At 39.9% G+C, this 27,963-nt stretch overlaps 1 protein-coding gene across 2 annotated transcripts; it reads left to right on the top strand.

Moving 5' to 3' along the window:
- Positions 1 to 666: 666 nt before the first annotated feature.
- On the top strand, positions 667 to 25,982 carry LOC117963543 (rho guanine nucleotide exchange factor 6-like). Of its 2 annotated transcripts, XM_058989426.1 has the most exons (22): positions 667 to 982; positions 3,547 to 3,630; positions 5,140 to 5,224; positions 8,408 to 8,529; positions 8,937 to 9,141; positions 9,574 to 9,644; positions 10,805 to 10,899; positions 11,457 to 11,552; positions 12,013 to 12,135; positions 15,212 to 15,350; positions 16,975 to 17,034; positions 18,222 to 18,368; positions 19,388 to 19,474; positions 20,170 to 20,251; positions 20,387 to 20,502; positions 20,873 to 21,052; positions 21,896 to 21,916; positions 23,228 to 23,324; positions 23,852 to 23,941; positions 24,653 to 24,752; positions 25,211 to 25,265; positions 25,505 to 25,982. In XM_058989426.1, exons 1-22 carry the CDS (start codon positions 818 to 820, stop codon positions 25,625 to 25,627), a joined length of 2,343 nt encoding a protein of 780 aa, XP_058845409.1. In that variant the 5' UTR covers positions 667 to 817; the 3' UTR covers positions 25,628 to 25,982. The 2 variants fall into 2 exon arrangements, with proteins under 2 accessions (XP_058845409.1, XP_058845410.1); XM_058989427.1 differs by lacking the exon at positions 21,896 to 21,916 and having other exon boundaries at positions 668 to 982.
- Positions 25,983 to 27,963: the final 1,981 nt, after the last annotated feature.

Here is a 27,963-nt window from a genome sequence, read left to right on the forward strand (position 1 = left end):
TCAACAGTGGTTGACAAGTAACTGAAGTGAAATAAGAGCATGTGCATTCAGACACAGCTTGTCATTTTGAGGAGTGGAGGTGGGGGTGGAGAGACTATCCTGTAAACTATTAACTAGTGTAGGCAGTGAAGTTTGAGATATTGTACTATTGAATGTACCTATCTGGAAGTGCAGAAATGACAGGCCAGTTTGGAATATCCAGGACACATGCATGAATTGGCATGTAAAATCTAGGTGATCCTGTATGTGTTGTGACGTTTGTATTATTCTGAGTTTCCAAAGGATATTCTAATAATGCTACCATTGAACTGGCAGAATCGGTATCCACGGTTGTATTTTTATTTTATATATATTTTTAATGTTATATAAACTTCATGAACCAATATATGCTACATCCATTGGCCAATGCACAATCGCAAAACAAAAGAAGTCGCTGAGACCCCGTTAAACTTGGAATAATAGCTGTGTTTAAATGCACGTGTCTGTTTCTGCTTAAATTTAAATGGCTTTTCGGGAAGCGAGAAGGGAAGTATGTTTTTTCCTGCTAAACAAGATCGTGGCTTGCCCACTCTGTCTCTAAACCCCACATCCAATCAGCAACTAGTGTTGATACCAATAATAATATACTGAACGAAGAAATATCACAAACGCTGGTTATGAGGGGCGCAGGAGCCGCTGCATTCTGCTAAACTTGTTAAACGTGGTTGTACAGAAAAAAAAAAAAGCAGAAGTGCCGATATCATCGCGGATGTGGGTTAGATATTTTAACTAACTGATCTTGCTTAGCGGGGTGTCACCAGCCTGGCCTGCAGCAGCAATGAACCCAGAGGAGCAGACGGTCACCTGGCTCATATCCTTGGGGGTTTTGAATTCACCAAAAAAAATCATTGCGGACCCAGAGGATTTCTTAAAATCGTGCTTGAAAGATGGCGTGGTGCTCTGCAAACTCATGGAGCGGCTTGTGCCGGAGTCTGTACAAAAGGTAAACTGAAACCTGCCAAATATGGAAGCGTCATTCTTTTTTTTTAACTCTGGGTAGAATGATTAAATTAGTGCGCGGAAATATTGTATTATTAAATACATTATTTTCACTGTAATTCAAGCATGTGTTCCGGCTGCAGGGTTTCAAAGTTATAATGGGCTTAATGTTTAAAACAAAGGCGCTGGAGTAAATAAATGAAGTAAGGAAGCACGCGCTGGTTTCACAGTAAAGCAAACAAGTGCGCTTCAGAAGTCGTTCAGAGCTCTGAAAATGAAAGCACATGCAAGGGGCACTCAGGCACTGCTATTACTGCTTGTAATTACTGTTACAAATTGTAAGCCATGAAAAAATAATTTTAAAAAAATGCTGCCATCATGTCTGAATCTTCAGTGTTTTTTTTACTTCCTGTAAATTACCAGACAGGTTTAATGCATTTCAAATGACGCATAAGCACTCATAAGAATATATATTAAATTCACATTTAAACTTACATTTTAAAAAACCTCAGAAACAAAACTTTTTTACAGTACCCTGATATGATGCTTGGAATGTTATCAGTTGTTTTCAATACAAAGGGTGTGTTACTTCCTTACAGAAGTTTTAGCATGTAGCATGATGGCAGTGCGTGAAGCAGTCAAGTTGAAGCATGAAAGTGTCGTAAGAATGTGAGCTGTTGACAGCTACATGTCCTTACAAAGACATGCTGCAGGCAGCTTCTGGGAAATACAGTAATGCAAATAAAATGTAGTCTACCAGTATAATACAGTTCATTACTGACTGCATTCAGTATTAGCTATTGGTAACCAGCAGTACTACCTTAAAATAATTGTAGAAGCCGAATTGCAATTTTGTATTTTGATTATAAAAAATAATGTATTTTTTTATTTTATTTTATTTTATTTTATTTTGATATTATTACTGTTTATGGATTGGTATGTGCTCATTTTCTATGCAATGCGCCCTCAAGTGGTAGTTTTGTTTATAGCTAATGATATTATTATTTTAGAATGCGGTTTTGAAAGTAAACGGTAAAAAGAACACAGATGACGCAGTGAGTTTTTGTAAGCAGAGAGGCAAATACAGTTCTTCCCTTTGTATAAGTTAGTGATCAGCCTGTGTGTCAGCCGCACGAAGAGCACAGCGTGTGGTTTTCACTAACTCTACTGTGCAGAATAAATTATTATTATTATTATTATTTTCAATTGGTAAAAATCGAATGCGGGACATTTGTTGGAAATCGGAACTGTCCCGACTATATAGGGACTGTTGGCATGTGTGAGGGACACTAACACTATGCCAGCTTTTCCGAACACACATACGAGCACATTCCACATGCGCATATGTGTACCAGTTGATTCTTACCAAGCAATGTCTACTAAAAAGCATGGCTTTCCAAAACAGTGTGTGTGTATCTTAGATAGATAGATAGATAGATAGATAGATAGATAGATAGATATACGCACATGCGTGGTCTTGGTATAGATTTGCAATAATGTGCTTGCGGGTAGAAAGATATTACTACATTACAATAGCTAGTATAATATTAATTTGGTGCTTAGTTACATTGCCCGTTTTCAGGGTTTTCTTTTTCATTATTTTGGGTTACAGTTAATTTAACGTTTGTTCTAATTGAAGCAACTGTTCTCACTAAGTCTCGACCGATTCAAATGTCGATACTGTGTTCATGGAGATTTCGCAAAACCACAGGATGCAATCACCCAATTGACAATTGTCATTGTTTTCAAAAGTAAAGTTTGGGATCATTTCCGTGCCCTCTTGGGTTAAGAGGATGATGTTTTGTTTCACTTATTAGCATCATGACTGGAGTTTTGGAGCAAGAGAAAGTGCAAACCGCGTTGTTTACACAGATACAACATGTTTAATCATTTCTTAGCCAGCATATTCCGCCGGAACAGTACAGTGCCTTGGACTTTTCAATCAGCACCCGCAAGGACAAGAGAGTCTCGGCCCTTTAACAAACCGGCAAGAACTCACGCTACTCCTATTACTGCGCACTGTCAAAGTAAGCAGTATTAGATATTTCTACTACCTTATACAAACTGACAGTATCAGCTCCATAGACCGAATGATGCTCATGACACGGTACTGCCTGCAGGAACAGTACAATTGGTATCTTGTGCCGTACCCAACCTAGATTAGGTCTGGATACAAGGTAAGTAATCAGTCTTGTGCAATGTTCCTGCGACTGTAGTAAACGACACACGGTTTTGTTAGTAATTTAGGGAAGTGACCCACTCTTCCACTCGGCTGCTTGAGGACACGCAACACGTGTCAGCCGGCACGGAACGTCACATCCTCCCGACAGCTTCCTGGTGTGACAGCTCTGTAGTGTGTGAACTGGAGGGGGGGAGTGGGGATTTCTCGGTTACTTTTCTAACTGAATAAAAACAAAACACGCCTGTGGCAGAAGCGATACCAAATATTTTGTCAGTGTCCGTGTGTTTAAGATATCAGTTATGATGGAGTGAAAATAGAAGCTCTTACTTTTTTTTAATATATATTTTTTTGTATTCTGTTTAGTGTTATTTTTTTTTTTTTTCTAGTTCTGTCAGGAACCGAAAAGCGAGGCAGACTGCCTGACCAACATACGAGAGTTTCTGAAAGGCTGTTCAGCGTTAAAAATCGAGGTGAGTTTAAATTCAGGTGTTGTCCGTCAACACGACTTGTGGTTTTATTGTATTTCTAATTTCTCATATTTGTACTGTTTACTTTGAAGGTGTTTTAAACCATGCACAACGAGTCAGCGAGGACAGTTTTCGGTGACATTTTTTTTAGTGTTATTAAATGTTCTGTAGTTTGTATTAACATCGTAACTTAATAACGCGAGGGTGAGATGTGTTGCCGGACTGAAATGACTTTTTGAAAGCATTGGGCAGTCGTGAGCCACATGTATGACTTCCATACTGTACTGCAGGACATGTTACACTACCAGTAACCTACACTTCGCAGAGCCAATGTGGCGCTGTTTGTATTCAATGTGTGTACGTGTTTGTGAGTGCATTGTTTTTAAGATTACTTCAGTCTTTCCCATACTGCTGTACATGTATGTCATAAGCCCCTATTTGTTGTAGGGCTTAATATGTTAAGATTTAAACCAGTGGCACCCTAACAGGGGGTGGTGTGGATTGCTGGCTGGTTTCAGGAGGGTGCTGCACATGCACAGATATTCCCTGCCAAGCAACCTGACAAATCAGCGAAGTGGGACAAGCCCACTTATTCATTACAACATACTCCTGTTTGTGTAATCTGACCAAAAAAATCAAATACAAACCTCTTCCGATTCCGAATGCTGCTTACTGACCGCAGCTGAACCTTTTGAACCATGTTCCAGGATTGTCAGGGTACTGTGTCCCTGGGTCCCCAGTATAAACTATTACAATAACTGGAACTGAAATTAAATAAGCACAGCCAGTGTGCAAGGAGTCATGGGTCGGAGGGTGTGGTGGCCAACACACTTATCCTCCCAACACCTTGTTCCGTCATCATTGAACAACAAAAAAAAAAAAAAAAGTGCTAGGTATAAATATAAGGTATTTTTTTTAAAAAATGCAGACAATGCGTTTCTTTTCTCAGCTTTCACTTCTGCTCTGAAGTTGATAAAGAGGAAGCGACAGACCCCACAGGCCTGTTTGCAAAGTTTCCAGCTAACAGTTTGAATCAGCAGGTCTTTTTGTTTGTTTTATCTGAGGTACTGCTGTAATTCTTGTACCCTGTAAGGATTTGTATCCCTTGGTGACAGCGATGTAGTTGAGACGCCCTTACTTGTATGTATTTTGAACTTGCTGGACGTACTGCAGGGACAGCCATTGCTTAGCAGTTTGAGCCACTCCAGTGTGAGTTTAATTTGACACACCTTAGTTTTATAAGTGACTCACCCCTAACACTCACAGGAAAATGTGGTATTGCTTAAAGTACAATGGGAGTCATATTTCTCCCCGTACCCCTCACTTTTTTAATGTAATGCACTTCAGTACTAGTAGACAAATCTGCAGTTGTGTGGTTACTGGTGGTGCAATCTTTGTCTAGTCTAGTACAGTATATATTGGGCAAAAAGTTTTTAAAGGAATCATCTGTCATTTGAAAATGTTCTCTTTGGATGGTATTTTTGCTAACGGATTCCTTGTCTGTTCTGGCAGGGGTTTGAAGCAGAAAACCTGTATGCAGGGGAGAACTTCGGCAAGGTGCTCAATACACTTCTGGCTGTCAACATTGCCACACAGGGTAAGATAATAGCAGAGCGTGTTTTTTTTTGTAACATTTGTCCTGCTTTGATAAAAGGACCTTTTTGACTGCCAGCCTTTCATTTCTAGTCCTGACGGTCAACATGCCTTACAGTCTGTTCCCAGGAGCAGTATAAATGAAGCACTGACTTTTTTATTGGCGTGTTTTCTTCATAGTGACATTTTGTACAGCATGATTTTAGCAAGCAGCGCATCAGCCATTCAACCTCATTGCTATTAAAATAACTGCAGCATAGTGTCTGGATCGACTCTTATGCAAAGTGACTGCTGCTGGACCCCGTCCAGGGCTTTCGGAGAACACAAAGGTGCCCTTTATGGACTCAGTGATAGCCTCTTCTCCGCTGACAGCTCTGTATGCTTCATTATTAAAATTATTTTATTTATAGCAGACACAGCTTTATTGTAATATATTGGCACCCCATTGTGTAACTGAACTGTCTTGAGTTACACTCTTAACAAAAACACCACAGTATATATAATCTATAGAGTACTTCTATGTTGCAATGAACAACCAGTATAAAACATGCAGGTCTTCTAAAAGGGGTGCCCAGTTTATTCTGTAAACTTTCCATTTATTATTTCATCCCTGGTTTAACAACGAGTAGTTGATTGATGCAATCCAGGGTGATTCCTCAGTGCTGTACAATGCTCTAATAATAGAATGTGCTTTGGCAACAACTCTGCCAAATCTGTTTTGTGCTGTGGAAAAGCCAGTGTAGCACCTCTGTGAATATTGTCTGAAAAGGGCCACTGTACATCTTGGTAATTAAACCTGGATGGATCTCTGAATCTCAGCCAAATGCTTGCCTTACTCACTGCACAGCAAGCTGCATGCATTGCTAACTGTAATGTGACTTAATTGACACAGACTTGCTGTACATTTCTACCCAGTACGGTTTCTCGTCTGTGGAACTACCTAGCAAATCTATATAACAATAGTAAAGTTTCTTCTTGAAGAAACCCACATGGATAGCTCTACTTCAAGCAAGCTGCCGCCCTGCCTGCCTGGATAACATTTTCTTATAGACTGGCTTGAACTTGTGGGACCTGTCGTGAGACACTGGACTTTATCTCGCTTCCCCAGCAACACTGTTTGTGAGCCGCAGTGTCGTCCCAGCCCGATCGGGAGCGTGCTGGCTATTCTCAGTTGGGTTTGCCTTGCCAACAATCTGCTTCATTCCCTGTCCTTTTTCAAGAGTGCCACAATAGATGGCTCATATTGCTTAATAGAATATCAAGGTAATCCAGATGAACAGACATCATCTTTATCGAAACCTATATGACAGTTAATGTGTTTTATTGCTGGCTATAGAAGTTTTGAATTAAAAAAAGTTCTGAAAAAAAAATCTTGTACTGCTGTTGCAATAAAGAAAACATTATTTACAATAATATAACCATCAGTGATGTGCTCTAACTCTATAAGGATAAATCAAAACTGTTTGAACTTGTCATCAAGTTTCGTGTTAAATACACCTGTTCTTTCTGCTTTCGCTTTTTGCAAATCCAGTAGAGTAGTAGGCTAGATACCAGATGAGGAACATGACACTGTGTCTGTCCATCAGATGAGAAGTGACACAAAGGTCGTTGGGAGTCTCGTGTGAAGTTGAGCTGTGCTGAGTTAATTACATGGGTTTCCTCAAAGGAGATTGCGGTCAGGGTTGCTTTAGAGATTTGTGTTTGGGTTCAAAAGGTTTTTCTTGTGCAAAATCGATCACTTAAGCGCCGAAGGAGAGTCATGCAGGCCTGTGTGTAATGTGCTCCTGGGGTGCGTCATGTTGTTTCGGGCTGCTTGCTCTCCTTGCAGCATGTGAGAGAGAAGACGCCACATGCTTCCTTTTTCTCACTTCTGTTATGTATTTGTATATTTGATTGTGTCAGATCGCAGAGGCTAAGCATTGTCAGGCAAGGTCAGTGCTTCAGCTGGAGACCTCCCAGGTACAACAGCTGCTCTGTAGGATGTTTCTCTGTACACAGGTTCAGAACTCAACAGATGTCCCAGTACAAGCTGTCTAATGGTATAGCAGTGTCTACTCCAAGAGTTTGTGTCTTTTAAAGCATAGGACATGACAGATTTTAACTGTTTTAACTGAATATGTAGAATACCAATTCGTGCAAAAACCAGGGCGCATAGCTATAACTATATCTACAGGTAAGATCTGTTCTCTGAGCAGTGGTCTTCTCTGTTTTGAAGACATTGCACAATTGACAGACTAACTGACTGCTCACACAGGTAATTGCTGCAGGTCAGTCCTGCCCTGCCCTGCCCTGCAGAACTCAGACCCTGTCTGCCGTATACCCAGTTATTTAAGACTCTTTATTTGCTAATCGAGAGTTTTCTTTAGGTCTTTCCCCGATGTTTAGGCTGCAATAGATTTATTTTACTATTGTTATTGCTCTCACAATAAAGTGCTTGTTTGTGTGGGAGTTTTATTACAGCTGTGTTACAAAAGAATAAAACAAAGTATACAGAATTGAATTAGGATCATAATTCTGCCCTGGCTGTATACCAGTAACATTTAATTATGTAAGTAATTTGTTTGGTTGCTGAAAGCAGATAGAATCCTGTAGTGTGTGGTTTTTTTTTGGTTTTTTTTCTATCTCTCATTGTTTTAGTTGGCGAAATAACCTGCTTACGGTAGTAAAGAAGACACAATGTTATGTTGCTGTTTTTAAAGATCTGAAATACACAACTGCTGCTGTAAAACTGGATAAGAGTACAGGAATCAGAAACTGAAAGTCAAAGCTGGAAATCTGATACCAGCATTGGGAAGACTTGTAGAATGAAATAGAAAACTAAGAACAAGACCATGTGTTAATTCAAGGCACCAGCTGTCTGTCGAGAGCCTGGTTTGTGACGTGGACACCTGTCTGAAGAGCTGAGACCCACCAGATTCGTACGTGGGCCTACAGCAGTAATTTGATGTATATATCTTTTAACCATTAAGTTTTGAAAAGTGTTATTCATCAGTGCTCAGAAGTTTACCCTCACTTTTGTTACTGAAGTTATGAGTCAATGTGTCTTTTTTTAAAGCTTGCTGTTCACTAATCAAAACATTGAACTCTACATACATTGGTATTGTCCTTCTCAATTTGTTGAGCCTCCCAGCTGTTTTTCTTATTTCTTATTTATTTTTTAAATTTATTATGTTTCTTTTTTCAACAGATCGAATAGTAGAAAGATCATGTCAACGCTCCAACTCGCAAAGTCATAGCCAGACTGCCAGCTCCCAGAGTGCATTGTCTTCCAGAACCACCAAGTCTTTGCGCAGACAATCAAAAAACGGGGTAAAGAACAAAAATGAATTATCCCAGATGCCCATCACAGCTGGACCAAAGAGACATGAGATGTGAAGCTAGCTGCGATTTAAGCCCTTTTGAAGCTAAGAATACGTTGGGGGAGTTTTAGAATATTTTGTGCTGGATCTAGTAGGTACCGCACGCTGAAGCTGGTTGCGAAGATGAAAGTAGCTGGTGGTTCAAACCTGGGACTAAGCTCCGAGGTCCTGAGGTTGAATGCCCACTTGTCCTCAGCTGTCGCTGCCACTGCCACAATGTGTGTGACCCTGTGAGTCATTAGGGGTGCGTCTTTTGTTCTGGGCTTTAGTCCCATGCCAAGCAGGACCCCCCAACTGGAAGTGCTCATTTTTACCAGTTTTTGCATTTGTCGCACTGTTTTTGTTTTCTTCTTTAAGGAAATGACGGAGAACGGGGGTCAGCAGCAGGCAGTGGTGAAGGCCCGGTTTAACTTCAAGCAGAATAACGAGGACGAGCTTTCCTTCTCCAAGGGCGATGTGATCTGCGTGACGCGCATGGAGGATGGCGGCTGGTGGGAGGGCAACCTGAACGGGAAAACGGGCTGGTTCCCCAGTAACTACGTCAGAGAGATCAAATCTTCAGGTAATCTTCCCCAGTACCGGGTCTCTCTGACTGGAGTTGTGTACTCCAGGATACTTCCACATTAATCTATGTGTGGTCTTGGCCAGGCTCTTGGTGGTCCTGCATCACCACAGTCACAGCTGGCCCCTGTGAGCTGACCCACAATTTTTTTTTTTTTTAAATAAGGATAACATAAGGGTAACTATATATTATAAATAAATTTTAGGTGTCGGCCTCACATGAATATAATGGTCTGCTATGTATTATTTGTCTAATATACTATTCATTTTTGTCATGCCACATTATCAGTGTTGTTTGTGATCTGGCACCCATTTAAATGCTCTTACGTTTAGTTGTGGACTATTTTACAGTAAAGTACATTTCACCAATTTCTGTGCCGTCATCTTTACTGCTGTAATAATCATCTTTTTATTTCTCTGTAATTTTCTGCAGATAAACCTGTATCTCCCAAGGCTCTGAAGGGATTCGACACACCTCAGCTTACAAAGAATTATTACAATGTGGTATGGCTCTTTGAACCTTGCACAAAACAAATTACATTTGAGTTGTGATTAATCTCATGCTTATTAATCTGAGAAGGAGGTGGGCCCCCAGTAAAGTGGTGTGTACCAGTATGCACCTGACACTGTCCGTCCCCTCTGAGTTCCTCATTCCAGAGCAGAACAAAGCACTATCTCACGATAGCAACATAATCTTCAAAGAACAAGTAGAATATGAGTCTGTATATAAATCAATTGAGTTGTAAGTCATTATTGTATGAAATGCATTATAATTGATTGTTTGCTGTTTTCCTAGAAGGCCTGGCAGTGCCTGTATTGCAGTGTGTAAAAGGTTAAAAGGCCCTGCATATCAACAAAGCACTCACTAGGCATCTCCAGCCCCGCCCCACCCTTTCGTTCGCTATCGCTTTCACATATGCTAAGAAATAAATAATAATAATAGCTCATACATACCTATCAATCATCTCCTGATCACTCGTTTTATCACCAAACTCCTCAATAATGCAATCCAAGTCATTATTTTATTACATCTCAAAAAAGCTCTGCAAATGTCCGTGATAGTCTCTGTGCGCTGATACAGTAACATCCAGCTTGTTTCCTTATGACCGCCCATATGGGATGCCAATGGCAAGTATGACTATGCATGAGATAGATATGCCTTACTTTTTTTTTTTTTTTTTTTTTTTTTTTTATCGGCTTGTCTCGGCTCCTGTCGCTCCCTGGAGAAAAAAACGACTAGAAACCCGTTTTTGCGGCACAGCATTGCTGTCTTCCCAGCAATGGACCGGATAGGAATAATTGCAATGTCGGACCAGGTCCGACAATGGACCGCAAAGGGTTAATGCCCACATTGTGGTGGTATTGTAGGCCAGCCTTTTTCCCAGGATTGCAGCTGCCTCCAAGCCATGGCACATGGGTTCTAATAACGTTGTAGGCCTTGTGATGGTTGTAGTGCAGAACTGGGAGATAATGGGACTTGCCATCCTGGTAGAACATGCTGTGATTTTTCCAAACTAGTCCAAAACTGTGTGATCCTTTTTAAAATATATATAATTACTGTTTGTCTTAAGTCTGAATAGTGTTCGACCCAAGCATTGATATCTTCTGTGGTCTGTATAAGAGCTGCAGAAAATAATTAAGGTCTTTTTTTTATTTTCTTTCAGGTAGTGCAGGATATCCTTGAAAATGAACGCGAGTATTCAAAAGAGCTTCAGACTCTGCTCACCAGCTACCTGAGGCCCCTGCAGTCCAGTGAGAAGTGAGTCAGAGTGGGTGTTGTGTGAGGCGCATGAGGGTGTTGAGTTCTATGAAACCTGCCACACTGGCGTTTTTATCACAGCCAGGGCTGGGGGTCAGCTCCCTTTTCTCAACTCAAATTCCAGTTCCAATTCCTTTTTAAAATCAATTCCAAGCTTGAAGGATTTGGAATTGGAATTGATTTTAGAAAGTAATTGGAATTGATTAAAAGGGAGTTGACCCCAGCCCTGATCCCAGCCCACAGTTATTATGTAATTATTATTATTATTATTATTATTTGTTTATTTAGCAGACGCCTTTATCCAAGGCGACTTGCAGAGACTAGGGTGTGTGAACTATGCATCAGCTGCAGAGTCACTTACAATTACGTCTCACTCGAAAGACGGAGCACAAGGAGGTTAAGTGACTTGCTCAGGATCACACAATGATTGTGGGACCTCCTAGTTACAAGCCCTTTTCTTTAACCACTGGACCACACAGCCTCCGCGATCTTCGTTTTGATCCTGAACTGTTTGCTGATTGACTTATCAAGCTCAATGTTTACATTTTCTTTTGAAGGTTGGCTACAGCAGATGGCATTTGTTTAATGGGGAACTTGGAAGACATTTTCACTTTTCAGCAGAGTATTTGTCAAACATTGGAAGAATGTACAAAGTAGGTGCTGTGAAGCAAATAATTTTTTTCAAACTCTTTGTTTGTTTGTTTGTTTGGAGTGTATTGTTGATATCTGAGGGGGTGGGGAGTAATTTGTAAAAGGACCTTCAACCGGTGTATTTGGGTGAAGCACATAAATGCAGTGTATGTAGTGGTTTAATTTTCTAAAGCTATAAATGTCCATGTGTGAAAAAAAAAAAAGCAGCACAGAATTTGTATTTGTTTTTTTTTATATTTTGGAGTACAAGGTTGCAGCCTTTGGAGCGAAAGTTTTGTAAAACAGGCTCATATATTTGGAATGAATAGTTTACATTTCTTTCTTTTTTTAAAAAAAAGAATTGACAGTCGTTGCACAAAATATTTCTTCAATATATGTCGAGCGTTTTCACACTGAATGCACAAACTTGATTGATGCAGGCAGCTTTCTAGGCTTCGAGGAAACTTCTAACCTGTGTTTCAGGCTCCCGGAAGCTCAGCAGAGGTTAGGTGGCTGTTTGCTGAACCTGATGCCTCAGATAAAGAGCCTGTACCTGGCATACTGCTCGAACCACCCCTCTGCAGTCTGTGTGCTCACTGATCACAGGTAAGCCAGGGCAACTACGTTAGGTATGGTAGCTGGGGTCCGTGACACGAGCCGGGAGACTTTTAAACCTTAAAATATTATTAATATAATACTTTACAATATGGTCATACTTTAATAGTGTGTGTGTTCACAATCAGTGCAGTCGATCAGAACGCGCCTCTATGTTTATGGACAAAAATATATAATATAATCACCGTGTTTTAAGCGTGATTTATTAGATTTCATTTTTTCTAAAAGTCTATTGTGATAAGCACGCTTCCTCCAGACTGCATGTCACTTCCTTTTCTAAACCCCCACTGGGTGGCACTCTGTACATTCAAACGTTCTTTTCTTTACATAGTACGGTGCCTGCAGGTTGAGTCAAGTATCGACACCCTGTCATTTTTAAATTATAAATGTAACTGTCATTTAGCTGTAAATGAATACATTTAGTAAAAAACTGTCTGAATGTATTAGTGACAAGTTAATTCAATATTAATTTAACATTCGATGAGAAAATGTAGTGAACGATACAGTAATACGTTTAGGTGTTGGTAAGTACTGACACCCTTTCAGTATTATTCATTAGCATTCAGTTGCACATCCTCTAGATTTTTGTATACATCGCATTGTACAAGCTTTTGCACAAGTCTGGGGGATATTTCTTGCCATTTTTCATAACAGAGGACTATCGACTGCTCTGTACTTGAAGTCTTTTTCTTCCCCAGCCTATTGAACTCGATCCTGCAATGCTCGATTGGATTCAGAACTCGAGGTAGTCCAGGCTATGGACAGGGTTAAAACAATTATTAGGGACGCATCAGTGTATCTGTGCATCACACTCGCTTGTACGTATATGAAAACTCCCACCATTCTAAAGAAGTTAAGAAGATCAAATATCAGCATCCCTTTGATCTACATTGACATCGCAACCTGTGCGTGAAAGTAACTTTCCTGGTAACGGTAAAATAACTTATTGTTGCATCCTGTTGGGCTTTTTCAAATGTCACTTTTTCATTATCAATCGTCAATCAATAGAAGTTGTGTTACAACGTTGTGGCCTTTTATCTTTTATTGAGAGTGCTGTTGAGAGATCAAAGACAGGAACAGTGTCTCTTTATCTCATGCAATAGTATTGCAGTGGTTGAACTGAACAGGTAATATATACGTTCTTTTGAAGAGCAAAAAGTACCTAATCTTTAAGAAGGTTGAATCCTTTTTTAACCCCATGTTACAGATCTGTAGGTACTTCTTAGAAAATGGTATTGGCTTAACAAAAAACGCAATTCTGTACAAAAAAAAAAAAAATATGGAGGTCCCCTTTTTTTCTTTTTTACTTTCCCCTAGGTGCAGTAGCATGTCAATGAGGGGCTCTGCAACTTAAAAAGCCCTTTATAGTATGAAAACTAACTGTGTAACCATAGACGGGAAAACTGTGGAAAGGTTCTCCCAGGAATCTTATTTTAGTATAAAACAGAACACGAACGAGGGACACCGCAGCTTCTAATGATGAAAACTGTAGAAATGTATTTCAAATGTATTTATTTGTTTGATATATATTTGAAATATCCCTTATAAAAATAAAAAATAGAATAAATGGATAATTGCTTTATAATACATTTTAATAAAAATGATGATGTAAACGTATACTTGTATGCAAGTTAAAGATTCTGGTTTCAATTAACAGCCACCATCGCGGTGTGTGTGATTTGTAGTACGTGACACTTCAGTTACCACTAGATAAAGTGTTGCATAGCTAGCAACAGTGTTTACAGCAAAATGTGTAGGTTTTTATACAGATCCTCTGCATTTTAAGTGATAAAACTGCTAGGTCATTTGAAAGTTAAGTGATAAGTTTTCAGTTTAGAAATTGGAAAATAGCGTTTACTATGTTTTGAGACTAATGCCACCGGGGGCAGTGCAAAAGTTGTGATGTTTAAGAATCACAAGCTTATGGTAACTTGTGTGCGTAATGGTTGTCTGTGCGTTGGGGAAAGCGAAGGGAGTTGTGTAAGGGCTGGTAATCTGTGGCTAGCAGGTTTTCTCGGGATGCAACACATTTGGTTGCTGTCAGGTTTCGGTGAGGTAGACGGAAATGTTAACCTTTCCGTTATATTTAGAAGAATTTGACACGGTCAGGAAAAACAACGGTGTTTCCACAGAATTTACTTCAGACGTATTTATTTGAAATTTATTTAAAACTGTTTATTTGTAGACCTTGTTTTGTATTGGGTGAATTAACCTGTAATTTAGTACCCCCATGAGGAGAGCTTGTATGAGTTTATGAACCCGCAATCGCACCTACCCCTGGTAATATCTCACAAACCATTTAAGCTGGCAACTTCGTATGTTCAGTGTTCTAGATACGCCTTGGGCAAAATCTAACGGCCCCTTTCACTTTGACCTAAGACGGACGCTATATAGGGGTCATGTCAAATATATTTCTTGGTTTACAGGAGATCAAGACCTGTGAGATACTGGTTACACACATGAATTCCATTATTAGTCAGTGTTGATCATGGGTGGGGGGTCATGCAAAAAATGATCTTGTGGAATTGAAATGTTTTTCACTTATTAGTAAAACGGAACATAAAATCCCCCAAATAGTTTGTCATGCAATCAAAAAATGCTTTCAGATGCTAGATTGCAGGTTAAAGACGAATGTTATTATCTTAAGGCATGGGAAACTAGACATTGAGTCCTCACCACACTGGGAAAAGCACCCTTTAAGTAGGTTATCTTGTTTTCAAACTCTAGGTTTTTTCACCGTTTTGTGGGTTTCTATGTACAGGCAGCCTCCTTGTGTTGATGACTTAAAGTTGGTGAAATTAGGTTTAAAATCAAATTTAAATACTGCCGTGTCCATGTGGCGTAGAATAAACAAGAAAAGAAGGAGGAATTAAAAAAAAAAAAAAAGTGGACAGATTTATGAGAATCGCAGAATCCTGTTGCCTTTTTCTTTCTTTTCCACCTGTGGTTTTCTCCTTGCAGCACTGTAACTTTGTGGTACTTATCCTAGTACCGTACCTTATTGAAGCACAGTATTCAAGGCAGTATTTTGAAGGTAATGGAGACTGTTCTTGCTCTGTCTTTCCAGCGATGAGTTGGATAAGTTTATGGAGAGCCAGGGTGCCAGCAGCCCTGGGATTCTCACCCTGACCACCAGTCTGAGCAAGCCTTTCATGAGGCTGGACAGGTACCCCACCCTGCTGCAGGAGCTGGAGAGACACGTTGAGGTAAGCCGGGCTCTGGCTGTTTTGTTAACATTAACTCTTTCGTACACGGCCACCTCATATGGGGATGGATTAAAAAAAAAAAAAAAAAACACTGTTCTTTATATAGGGACCTGGAAGACGCAAATGCATAATGTCCTCATGCGAGGTTGCCAAGTTCAATTCAAAATATATTTCTGTCCAAAACTACAGATTTTCTTTTTTTCAGGATGTCTGATCAGCCTGTGAAAACCTCTTGGTAGCATCACGGCTTCAGCTGTTAGTAACCAAATAAAAGCGCCAATTCTGGTGACGGTTTCTAGCCAGTGAGAAACGTGTCTTCACCATTGTTGTAGCAGGGTGCATAATTAGGATAAAAAATTAAAAATCTCAGGCTGATCCTGTGTTCAGTAAAAATATCAGCTACAGTTTGTCCCAATATGTTGCATAAGTAATAACACAGGAGGCATCAACGTTATGTAACAGCGCCTTGTTGTTCACGCTGCAGCCTGTCTGAAAACCTGTTTAGTATATATGTGTTGTCTATTTAGGATTTGTGGTTAAAGCCAGATTCTTACTTCATTCACTTTATACCAAACACTGTGACACCTAGACCACCCCAAGACTAATTCCAAATACATTTTAAACACAATGCAACACTTGTATAATACCAGCTCCTTCCATGTAATGATTGAAGTGTGAAAATAGCCCCATTATCAGCTTCTCGGATCAGTTCTTTTCTGTTCAAAAAGGAAGCTGAAGCCTGTTGTCACTGCTCGGATGTGCAAAGATGAAGTAAGGATTCTTGCCACAATATTGGGGGTTAGCTGTACAGGCAAACAGTTGGGGAGGATGTAGTATTATTTTCTTCTTTGTCTTTCTTCCTTTGCATTGAAATTTCAGTTTGCATTTGTGTTTTAGGTGAAATATCATTTCATTCATTTGTAGTGTCATCTACCAGTTGCAGTCTGGTAAAATGAGGGGGAATAAGGACTTGTAGTCCGAAGCATCTTGATATAATTTTTTTTTTTTTTTTTTTAATCAATTATTCACATTTTTTGTGTACCTACATTACCTTGTTCGGTAATGCTTTATACTGTGTGACATCAATTGGTATTAAATAGATATGCAATTGCATATTCAAGTTAATATTTAATAAATAGGCAGTAACTGGTTTCTTGCTGAATGTTAACCAAATGTCGGTTGAAAATGTAATTGCATATCAAGTCCATTTATATTACGTTTTGTTACCCTTGAAAATATATAATTTCAAATATATGTTTTCAATTGAAAATACAGTTAATCTGACTTAAATGTTAATGGAAAGTAACAAGGAATAATTGAACATGAATTTAATGTCAATTGCCTATTTATTAAATATTAATTTAACATTAATTGAATATGCAATTGCATATCTGTTAAATATAAAAAAAATGTGTTTGTAGGTTAAATAATAATACTAGGCCTGCTGTTACCAGCTTGGCAAAAGTATTTCTGTACATACAGGCCTTTAAGATATTGCTAAGAGAGTACGTCTTGAATGTGTTTTGCAAGAAAACAAACCTGTGCTAATGCAGCATAAACGGCAAGTTGTATTTATTTATTTTTTTAATTAATTTGCATTTTAATTTCATTTGTTTTTCAATAGGAGGCCCATCCTGACTACAGTGATATCCTGAAAGCAATAGCAGCGTTCAAAAATCTTGTGGTAAGATGATTTCCTGTTGTTTGAGGTACCGGTAACAGTGTGGTGTGCATTAAACCATCTCCATCGTGGGGAGCATCCAATAACACGGGTCACATGCAGTGAAATAAAAGCTGCCAAATTACAATATCAGAACTGCTATTGTTGTCTTCTATACGGTTTGCAAGGTAGTTTTACTCAAAAATGATCATTTGGCTCCATTCAAATTTGGTAACTTACAATAGCATCTTGGCTAAGCTGCTTTAATAAGTTTGGTTCTGTCCTTGTACTGTTCGAGGAAGCTACACATTTTGTACTTCTTGTATTCCGTTGATTGTGCCCTGCCTATCAGAGTTGTTTTACTGAGTGGGCAATTTGAAAACACGGCAGTGTCTTAACAAAACTAGTAATAAACATCTTCAGGGGCTGGACTTCAGAGCCTTCAAATAACCTTCAGAGTTGTTTCGTTACCTGTTTTGTTACCGTTTCAGTTTTTAAATAGAAACGTAGTTTGCAGGAAATCATTCCTCTCTCTGGGTATATGTAACAAAAATTGTAATCAGACAGCACATGCCTTGAAAAGCAATCCCATGTGGAAAAAGTAAACGAGTTGATCTCAGAAAGAGAATGCAATTCACATGCAGCTGTTTCTGAAGACCTAAACTGTATGCTTTGCGTGTATGCATCAGATAGTATACATGCACAGGGAAGGCGTGAGTCAGATGTTTTCCGGTAGTGGCCCGCATTGTGTCTTTCTGATGAGGGGGTGTTCATTATCAAAGGTTACATTGGGGTTGGTGATTCCACTGGATTTGCATGCTTGGTTGCAGTCTTTTGGTAGAATGTTAGTAGGCTGCTTTGTCACAACAGTTGAAATGTTAAGAGGATTAAAAAGGGGGACTCCCTTTTTTTTTTTTGCAGAACACAAAATCAGTACCAATTTAACCTTACCCAAAGGTGGGTTGAGAGTAGTAGAGAGTTAGATATATTTTTGGTTTCTGGCATAAAAATAAATAAATAATTCCATACCACACATATGAATACATTTTAAATGGCATTTTAAATCTGCAGTTCTGTTCCATCTTTGCATGTTTGTTTATTTCTGTTACTACTTGCCATTGTTTATGTGCACAGAGAGAGCAAAGCAAATTAAAACAAAAAATAAAACATGCTTGATAAAATCTCCTTCTTCCTCCTCTCTCGCACCGCAGACGCAATGCCAGGATCTCCGCAAACGAAAAAACCTGGAGCTCCAGATCCTATCGGAGCCGATCCAAGGCTGGGAAGGGGAGAACATGAGGTCCTTGGGCACCGTCCTGTACATGTCACAGGTCATGGTGCAGAGCGGGGCGAGCGAGGTAAGGACTCGGAACTAGACAATATAGAAACACTAACTCGGTACTGCAAAAAAAGAAATTGTTGCACACATATACAACCGAAATATATTCTGTTTACTTGAAAAACAACATGTATTAAAAAATAATGCATAAATAAATAAGTAAATAAAAAAAAACTGAAACAAACTGGTTTTGTCTAGATGTGCCCGGTGGAATTGTTTTGTGCTCCATTCATTTTTTATTGAAAAGGAATTTGCTTTGGAACAGCTGGAGGTGAAGAATTGATTTGATTTGTTTTAATGAATATTGTTGAAGCTTCCGGTATACCAGCTTGCAGGGCTCCTTGGTATCGGAACTGAGAAATAAAACTAGATCATCAGATCAGATTTGCATAGGCCACTATTATCTAAATATCTATGAAAATTACCACAGTGGAAAAAAAACCCAAACCATCCATTGTTTAATTTCCTAGTTTCACACACGTTTGCATTTAAATAGAGCAAGAAAATAGCTTCCCACGGTTATATTAATTTAAATTATCATAGTGGAAAACAACCCCCCTGTCTCATTCCACAGTCTTAAACCTGCAATAAATTCACTGGAAAAAGAAAAGGAAAACATGTTTATAGTGAGAGAGCGCATACAGTCACCAATATTGTTGACATATTAAAAGGAAATGTAGTGCTCTCAATGAAGACCCGAGTCTTATCAGGATTATCCAGAAACGCTGGTGAAGACTAAGAACATTAACCAAGAAAAACAAGTTTACAGCTCCCTTATTGGAAAGTTACATTTTATATGGTGAGTCAAGGTAACTAAAAAAAAAAAAAAAAAACACCATGACTAAAGGGGACTGCACGGATTCAAGTCCTATCCTTGAGGGGCAAATATTTGATATTTACGTTTGTTTAAAAAAAAAAAACACTAAATAAATTAATAAATAAGTTGTAGGGTTGTGTTTTCATATTTGCAATAAAACTTCACAAAGGTCACACGTAGACAAATGCAAAACTGAGCCTGTGTTTGTCTTTGTAACGCAGGATAAAGAGGAGCGATACTTCATGCTGTTTCCCTCTGTTCTTCTGATGCTCTCCACCAGCCCGCGCATGAGTGGGTTCATATACCAGGTAGGTGGGAAGCTTGTAGAACAGAACAGACCCTCAACGAGGCAGTCCTTTAGAGGGATAGCTTTAGCTTCAGCTCCTGGTTCAGTAAATGTTCTTGTTTTGTCTTCTTTTTTTCTTTTTTTTTTTTTTGTTCCTCCCCGTTTACATGGTGTGGGACCGGACCGGACCTGCAGCGATCCGGTTTCACGTGTGAAGCTAGAAGGGTCTATAAATAAATAAACCACCCAAGGGCTGCTGTGTTGAAATGTTTCATTTACAGTAGTGCTGGCGAAAGGGGAATTCAGTCCAGGTCTTTGTCGTTCACGTTTTGAAAATGAAATCAAAATCTCTTTTTATACATCTACGGAAGGTAGAATACTGCGGCTGTCTTTGTTCCGGTTTTGTTTCCCAGTAAAATGTTCACGGCCAATGCTAAGGAAATACATTTCCCATTCTCCTCTTAATTAAATTACACTAATGACCTGTAAGGAGCTATATGGACGCAGCATTAATACATAGTTTAAGTGTTTACTCGTTTTTTTTCTTTTAAAGGATACCCTTATGTAAAGCGGGTGTAATAATAAAAACCGGTTTGCTGCACTAAGGATTTTTTTTGTTTAACATTTTCATTGGCTGGTGGTGATTATAATGCAGTTCAATTTAACTTCATTAATCTGCACTGTAAAAACAAGACAGCCTTCTAATCTCTTTGTCAGGGAAAATTGCCATTAACGGGGATGACTGTGACCAAACAGACTGACGACAGCGAGACAAATCAATATGCCTTTGAAATCACAGGTTAGTGCCTCTCCCTTATGAAGCCTCATCAGCTGAGAGCACTCCTTGCAAAGTCTCAGAACATGTGGTAGAACACATTCCTGTTTAGATACATTGTTCACAAAAAACACTAAATCAATTTTTCCCCCCATGCAGGGAACATGATTGAGCGCATCACAGTGTGCTGCTGTAACCAACAGGAGCTGCAGGAGTGGGTGGAGCACTTGCACACTCTCACCAGAGGGGGCAGTCCAGGAGGAACAATAGTAAAGGTACCAGACACCCATTTGAGTTGCTCTGCATAATTATAGAGTTCAAGCCTTTCTGTGGTGCCCGCCTTTATTGGGGGGGGGGGTTTGTGAAGCTAAGTGACCATCCATGGCCAGTCCTGTGCAGTCAGTGCCAGGGCAGCTCACACTTTGTAATCAAGTAAGCTTCACATGCATTAAACATCAGTAAGTATAAGAAGTTTGTGTCATTAACTTTTAATATTATCCGTTCCTGTGGTTTTGTAAAAGCATCGGACAGGCAGTTGCCTAGCTGGTCCTTGCTGAGCTGCGCTATACAAATCCAGATGTCATGTTGTGTTTTATTGTGCTGTATTGCATGGCGATTCATTACTTGCTCTGAACCCATTTGCAGAATGTGGAAGGGAGGTCGAGCTCTGCTGTCAGTACTCCCTCCCACCAGACCTTCTCTCAGGTGTTCAGCGCCTCCAGCCGAGGGCCCCTGGAGCCCCCGAAGATCGCCAAGCCCTGGTCCCTGAGCTGCCTGCGACCGGCACCCCCGCTCAAGCCCTCCGCCGCGCTGGGATACAAGGAGGTAAGGACTTCTTCCTGATCGCTTTTGTTTGTGTTTTGTTATTTATTTATTTTTTAAATGGTCTTTTGACACGGTTTTAAAAGCAGTGCTTCTGGTCAGTCTGAGACGTGAGTTGCTATTTCTACAACCGAGGTTTTGAAACCACAGCAAACAAGAAGTTTGCAGCAAAAGTACAAATAAGAGACTCAACTTCTGTGTATGTAATTGTTCATAGATCTACCCCCACCCCCTACATTTTTTTCTTCTGCAAGTTTTAATACCGTCCAAAAAAAAGAAAGAAAGTTCTACATGACCTCTTCCTCTTCCGCCATATAGATGGATACCAAAGAGATGAAAATCTGCAAACTATCAATTTCAAAGCACTGTTTTTTCAACTGACTATAATCTTTTGCTCCTTGCTGGTACATCATTTCTGAATTGAGAGTTGACATGTTCCATTAAAACTCAAGGTCAACATTTTACTCTTTCAGACAGTCCAATTAGAGTCTGAACCACATATATCTAACTCCCTATGCATCTCTTCCCTTTTTTCCATGCAGTCTGATCTATTTCTGTCTGGTTTTGTAAATCAAGTACACACTGATTTCTATCAACGAGGTTGCATGGCTTTGAGTTTCTTTGGGAACTGCATGAGAAGATTTGTTTGGTTTCCCCTCCAGATTTAGCACGGAACTACTGCCTCTGAAGAGATACTGCTTCCAGCACTAACACCAACTAGGGTGGGACTGATCTGTTTTGGGGTTGCGGCGGGCGGGATAGGGGTGTGTGAAATGATCGGACTGTTTTATTCACCAGCCTTTTCTCATGCACATCTTCTCTTTCTTTCCATATTCACTACTGTAGAGGATGTCTTATATCCTGAAGGTAAGGCTAGATCGCTGTTTGTGAGTGTCTCGTGCTGCCATTTGTTGTGCTGGCTGCTGCGTTGGTGTTTTATTTATTTATTTATGTATTTATTTATTTATTTATGTATGTATGTATGTATGTATGTATTGCTGCCTTATCACAGGGCTCCAGGTGGCAACTAAACCTAAATATTTTAGCAACTTGATTTCTTAACTTGGGTGTCTTTTTTTGATGCTTCTTTCTTTAAAAGACCGGTGGTAGAACTGTTGGCTTTCGTTCCTGCATCCTGACGTCGATACCAAGTTATAAAATCAGGCTGCAGAATAAGTTGGAGAGTTAGAAATCTATATGCGGTAAAAAAAAGATTGAAAATGAAGGCTCTGGAGGGACCAGGTATCCTAGCAACTTCAGATCTCACCAGGCGGGGGGATTTCTGGATATCTCACCAGGCAGGGGGATTTCTAGTCTCAATTTATACTTTACTTTCAAAAGCGAGACTGTCTGGAGCCCTGTCATATCTTGCTGGAGTTTTCCCCTACTGCAACTCATTTCTTTGTTTTTGTGGGTTTTTTTTTATATATATTTTTAAATAAGCGTTATAAAGGTCATTTCAATACAGTACATGGGGATCGATATGTTCACTGGTTCTAAATTACTGTACTGAAGTTTCAGAAAGGTTTTAATTGAGTTTATCCAGAAAAACAGTGTAGCTCTCTTGACTTAGGAGCTAAGGCACTTTTAACCTTATTCCCCAAGGGCTGCATATTGCCGCACATTTCACTGAAGTTACAGCTTATCTCGGTTATGGTTATTTTTGGGGGGTTACCAGTTTGGATTCCACATGTACAGTAATCCTCGACATCCCGTTATATAATCAAATATTCGGAGTATTGCTTGTGTTCTGCCAAGCCAGATTTCCATAGCTCACTTAGCACCCAAGGCATGCTGGTTGTGTTGCACAATCACAAGTAAAAGATGACACCGTTTCAACATACAAACTCTTTGTCAGGTGTAGTCCTCAAGTACCCTCCAACAGTCCAGGTTAATTGTTTCAATCACTCAACCACCCTTAATTGTCCTCACTCGGTACATACACCCAGCAACAGGGAAACACATTAACCTACAGGTGTGCCTGTAATGCATCAGGTCAGTCAACAGCCTCTTTACAGTTGTCATTTTATGAAAGTACCGTTGCTAGCCTGTGCTGTAGTCATTTTTTTGGCAGAGTAATTTGTCGGTGTATTGCAGAACTTTCTGCAGTAGAATTAGTTTCTGTGCACTTCAAAACCCACGTTGCTCTCATTCTCACAAACCACTGTTCTGTCGTAGGACTCCGGTAAAAGCCCCCGAACAATGAAAACGTTTCTTCCCAAGAGAAAAACAGAAAGAAAGACATCATCTGATGATGAATTTCTGCTCAGGAAAAGTAAGTTGATTTTTTTTTTGTGTTTTTTTCTATTAAAAAAAAATATATATATATATATATATATATATTTCATATCTCTGTGCCTCCTTTTGTTAGTATGTGTACTGTATATATACAATGGATGCATGCAGTGTTAAGCATCAGGAATATTTTTACCTGCAGGAAACTGTTTAAAAGTTCATGCAAAAACTCCCTCGATGGGCCTGGCACAGTGCCGTCTGTGTAAGCCGATTTCCTGCCCTGATCGGCATCTTCAACCCATGAGGGCCCTTGCCAGACTGCTGCCCCCCCCCCCTCCTCTCTCAAGGGTATCTTTCACATGCCTCTCCGAGAAGCAACAGAGCTCAGCCAGGGGAGGCAATGGAATACCCTTTTAGTTACTCTCTTGGGCCCACATTGCAAGGCTCTTATGAACAATGCATCACAGCCCCATGCATTAAACTTACTTTTGTTTCTTTGCCTTTTGGTCTGTCTGCCTTTTAATTTCCTCTTTGCCTGAGTTTCTTAGCCTCTCTCTTTTTTCACAGGCACCGCAGCTCTTGAGGAAGATGCCCAGATTCTGAAGGTCATCGAAGCCTACTGCACTGGAGCCAGCTTTCATCACACCATCAGCTCCAGTAAGGGAACTGCACTGGGACTCCACTGTGTCCTGTTTTGTGTAATGTGGGTCTGTGTGTGTGTAATGCATTATACTTTTACCAAAGGTGAAAAATCATAAAAAATCAGTTGGGTAGCTTTTGACGTCACTCCCAGTATTAACTATGAAACTGTGTTGCAGTTACAGTACCCTTTTGCCCCTTCATACCCTTTTAATGAATGCAGTCCATTTGCAGTTTTTTGTCAGTGCTGGTTCTCAGAAACAGCACCTTTAACTTCTCGGTACTCTCGTGTGTATCTGTACAGGATATTTAAACAGACTTACAATGAGATGCAGCTTGTAGACTGGGGCATGTGCCAGAATCTTTAAGATGGGAGGTCCTGATTGCAATTATTATATCAGTATTTACCACAGTGTCATTTTCACCACAGAAAAAAAAGAAAATGAATTACTCTAATTTGATAAGGGTTGGTTTTGATCTTCATGAGGAACAAAGAAAAGGAAACGCTGGCTTGTTTTTGTTTGCTGAACAGGACGCTCTCAAGCACAGCACAAACTGCTGCGCTTGCTTGGGTATTGGGTGTTCTTTGTGGGGAGAGGGATTCATGAAAAATGGTCTTTGCAACTGGAATGATTTTTTATGCTGTCATTTACTGTTAACAATATGTTTAACGTTTAACGTGTCGCAAAACATAATTCACACCCACACTCAACTCTTCTTTATTCACAGCTTCTCGAAAAGAGCCTGTTCCACAGGTGCTACTGCCTGAAGAGGAAAAAATAATTGTTGAGGAAACCAAGAGCAATGGTCAGACTGTCATAGAGGAAAAGTAAGGAGAACATTCGACCGGCCACAGTATATTCAGGCAGACAGTAGCACTACTGAAAACGAGTTGCATCTCCCAGGGCTAATCTGCAGAAATACTCCGGAACGTTTCGCTGACTTCCTGTGCCGTTCCAGGTTTCCCAGTACACCTAATTGGTCCCACATGAGTTTGTTATGAGTCCACAGTGACTGTTTCAGCACAACGTATAGTAAAACTTGTTCTGTTTCCGTTTCTGTTGAGGCTTGATTTACAGGACTCTCTTGAGCTTGACATACTGCACTTGAGTTCATGTCAGGTTTGTGTGTGTTCCAATACTGTGCTTGGATACATTCCATCTAGGAATAGAAATAAAATGGCAGTAAATTCTGCCATGCAAACGGATCCTCCTAATCTCTTTCCTGTATCGTAGCAGTGCAATATAACACCTTACCTGTATCTTTCTTGTCCTGCTTCCTCTCCAGGAGTCTTGTTGATGCTGTTTATGCTTTAAAGGACGAGGTACATGAACTAAAGAAGGTAACGGACCCTGTAGAAGTGTTTATTTCACCCCTGCACCCCAAATGAAAAAAGAAAATTGTAACTGTAGTCTTTTAAGGTTTCTATTGTTCTTTGATCCCCAGCAATGGAAAGAGATCTGTACATGGTATTTTGAAGGCAGGCATGTGGAGCCTAATGCTCAGCGCTGTGAATATTCCCTCTCGCGATTTTAATGAATTACTTCTGTTGCATTTTTTTAAATCTTTTTTTTTCTTTAGGAAAATAAAAGAATGAAGCAGTGCTTGGAGGAAGAGCAGAGGTCTCGTAAGGAGTTGGAGAAAGTTGTGAGGAAAATGGTGAAGCAGAAGAATGACTGCACCTGGGAGGACACCAGCCATTAACTCCGCTGTCCCCGCGGTGGTGTGTCTGTGTGTGGGTGTGTTTGTGTCTGTCTGGGTCTGCTCGATTCCTTTGAAAGCTGCTGGCAGTTTCAGCGGATTAACGTTTTCAAAAGGGGAATTACTGGGAAGTGAAACTGGATGGAAGTGCCACTTTCTGACATTCCCTGTGCTCTGCATTGGAAATTGAGTTTTTTGTTTTTACCTTTTTTTTTCAGTTGGGGACGGGGGGGGTATAGATTCGGTTTGAAATGAGAAAAAAAAAAAACAAGTGTTATTACAGACAAACAAAATATTTTGCAAGGTTGCAATGTGGTCTCTCTCTCTCTCTCTCTCTCTCTCTCTCTCTCTCTCTCTCTCTCTCTCTCTCTCTCTCTCTCCTCTCTCTCTCTCTCATCTCTCTCTCTCTCTCTCTCTCTCTCTCTCTCTCTCTCTCTCTCTCTCTCTCTCTCTCTCTCTCTCCCTCTCTCTCTCTCATCTCTCTCTCTCTCTCTCTCTCTCTCTCGTCATATTGAATGAAATACCTCATTCGCTTCAGTCTCTGACTTGAACTTTGCAGTAAATTACATTGGAATTCCTGCCTTGCAACTCTTCCATTCGCCCTTCTGGGTGCTCAGAAGAAGCTGTCTGCATGGTCCACTACTGAAGAAAAATAGAGAGTGTAACCACTGCCTTCTGTCATTCTCACTTTCTGAATAATCTGTGAAACCAGGGGCCGGAGAGCTATTGGGTGCCTTTGAAGACTTGTGTTGTAAAAGCCATCTAAATGTCAATGCATCGAATGATGCAAAGTGCCAGCAGTGCTCCTGGGGAAATACGCAAATGCATGCACAGCTTTTTAAATAGGAGGTACAAAGTAGAAGTTTGAGCCCTTCCAGGATCCAGTCGAGGTCCTGCATTAGGCTGTTGGGAGTCCACCGGACTTGACGGTTTTTAAAATCCTGCAAGCAACTGTTTGAACTGGCTTCTGATTATGTTTTCTTTATATATATATATATATATATATATATATATATATATATATATATATATATATATATATATATATATATATAATATTATATAACTGTTGTTCTCTTGAAGCTCACCCAGCTTGCTTAATGTTCAAAAAACTATCCCACTGATCCGAAACACCTTCTGCTCCAAACTGTACTCCAAAGGCTTTGTTAAATGCGGTTCATTTTACCATGTGCTTTGATGGTGTTATTTTTTAAATGTATCTATATTGCTCAATCCTGCGTGTGTGTGTATTTGTACAGTATATGGTGGGTAGTGATGAACATAATTTATGTTTTGCAGTCCTTTTGTTGAATCCACAAAGCTGTCAGGGATATCTATTAATCTAATATAAATGTATAGAATAAAAACTATAGAAACGGGCAAACAAATATGTACATTCTTTTTATATACCAAAAAAAAGCTCTTTCCTGCTATTCTTTATTTGAAGATAATCCAGAAATAAATAAAACTTGTCCTATTTATTTTTCATTAATATTATACCATTTTTAAAATATTCTTGGTACTCCCGTGAATTGCGCTGGTATTGGGGTAGCGATTTGGGTTTTCTTGCTCGCTGTGGCGACTGCCTTACAGATGCTGATTCTCCTCTTTAGACCAGCATCTCCTCTGAGCTGTACAGCCTGGGTATGCAGGGGCAGCATGTATCTCTGGTTAACAAGACTCTTGTTGTGTAGTACAGGGAGGAGAGCTTTCAGACTGATGCAAGTGTAAATTAGATTTTGATTAAATATTTCAGTTTCCTCCAAATTGTGCTGCTATCTTGCAATGTACAGAAGTCTACTTTTTTACATTCGAATGAGCTATCCCTAGAGACGTCTTTTTTTTAATTTTGTTATTTCTCTAGCTCTAATCCATGACAGTAGATTGAGCAAATCCAGGTTTTGCAATGAGTTTAGAAGATACTTGCAACTAAAGGCTCATGTCCTTGAGTCACTCCAGGTTTTAATACACTAGTCATAGTAAAACCTGGAGATGCTAGCAATAGGAGTCTGTTATTTTTCACACTGGCCGGCTGTCTGTCTCTCCCAGGATTTACTGGTGTCTGATCTTTAAAATCCTTTTAAAGATCGCATTTGAGTAAGACTTAATAGTAAAATGTGCAATGACTTGAACTGCTATGCAATGGGAATCTTACTTCTATCCCTGCACTACAGGCTTACCTTGTCAGATACCTGAAGGCTGTCAGTTTCCCTGCTCGCTGTTTAGCAATCCTGTCCCTGTGGCCTTGGTACGCTAAGTGGGGTGGTGTAGGGACTGTCTCAGATCCCTGTGCAATGGTGTGTGTCTGTCCCAGCCCCCTACTCCCCCCCCCCCCCCCC

This window comes from Acipenser ruthenus, chromosome 16, assembly GCF_902713425.1.
Source record: "Acipenser ruthenus chromosome 16, fAciRut3.2 maternal haplotype, whole genome shotgun sequence".
Taxonomy (NCBI): Eukaryota; Metazoa; Chordata; class Actinopteri; order Acipenseriformes; family Acipenseridae; genus Acipenser; species Acipenser ruthenus.

What these genes read in the sequence shown, in the direction of transcription:
- LOC117963543 (XM_058989426.1), top strand. Translation starts at nt 818, where the DNA reads ATGAACCCAGAGGAGCAGACGGTCACCTGGCTCATATCCTTGGGGGTT. An exon ending in TGTCAACATTGCCACACAGG is followed by an intron (nt 5,225 to 8,407) that starts GTAAGATAATAG and finishes TTTTTTCAACAG; the next exon opens with ATCGAATAGTAGAAAGATCA. An exon ending in AGGTACATGAACTAAAGAAG is followed by an intron (nt 25,266 to 25,504) that starts GTAACGGACCCT and finishes TTTTTTCTTTAG; the next exon opens with GAAAATAAAAGAATGAAGCA.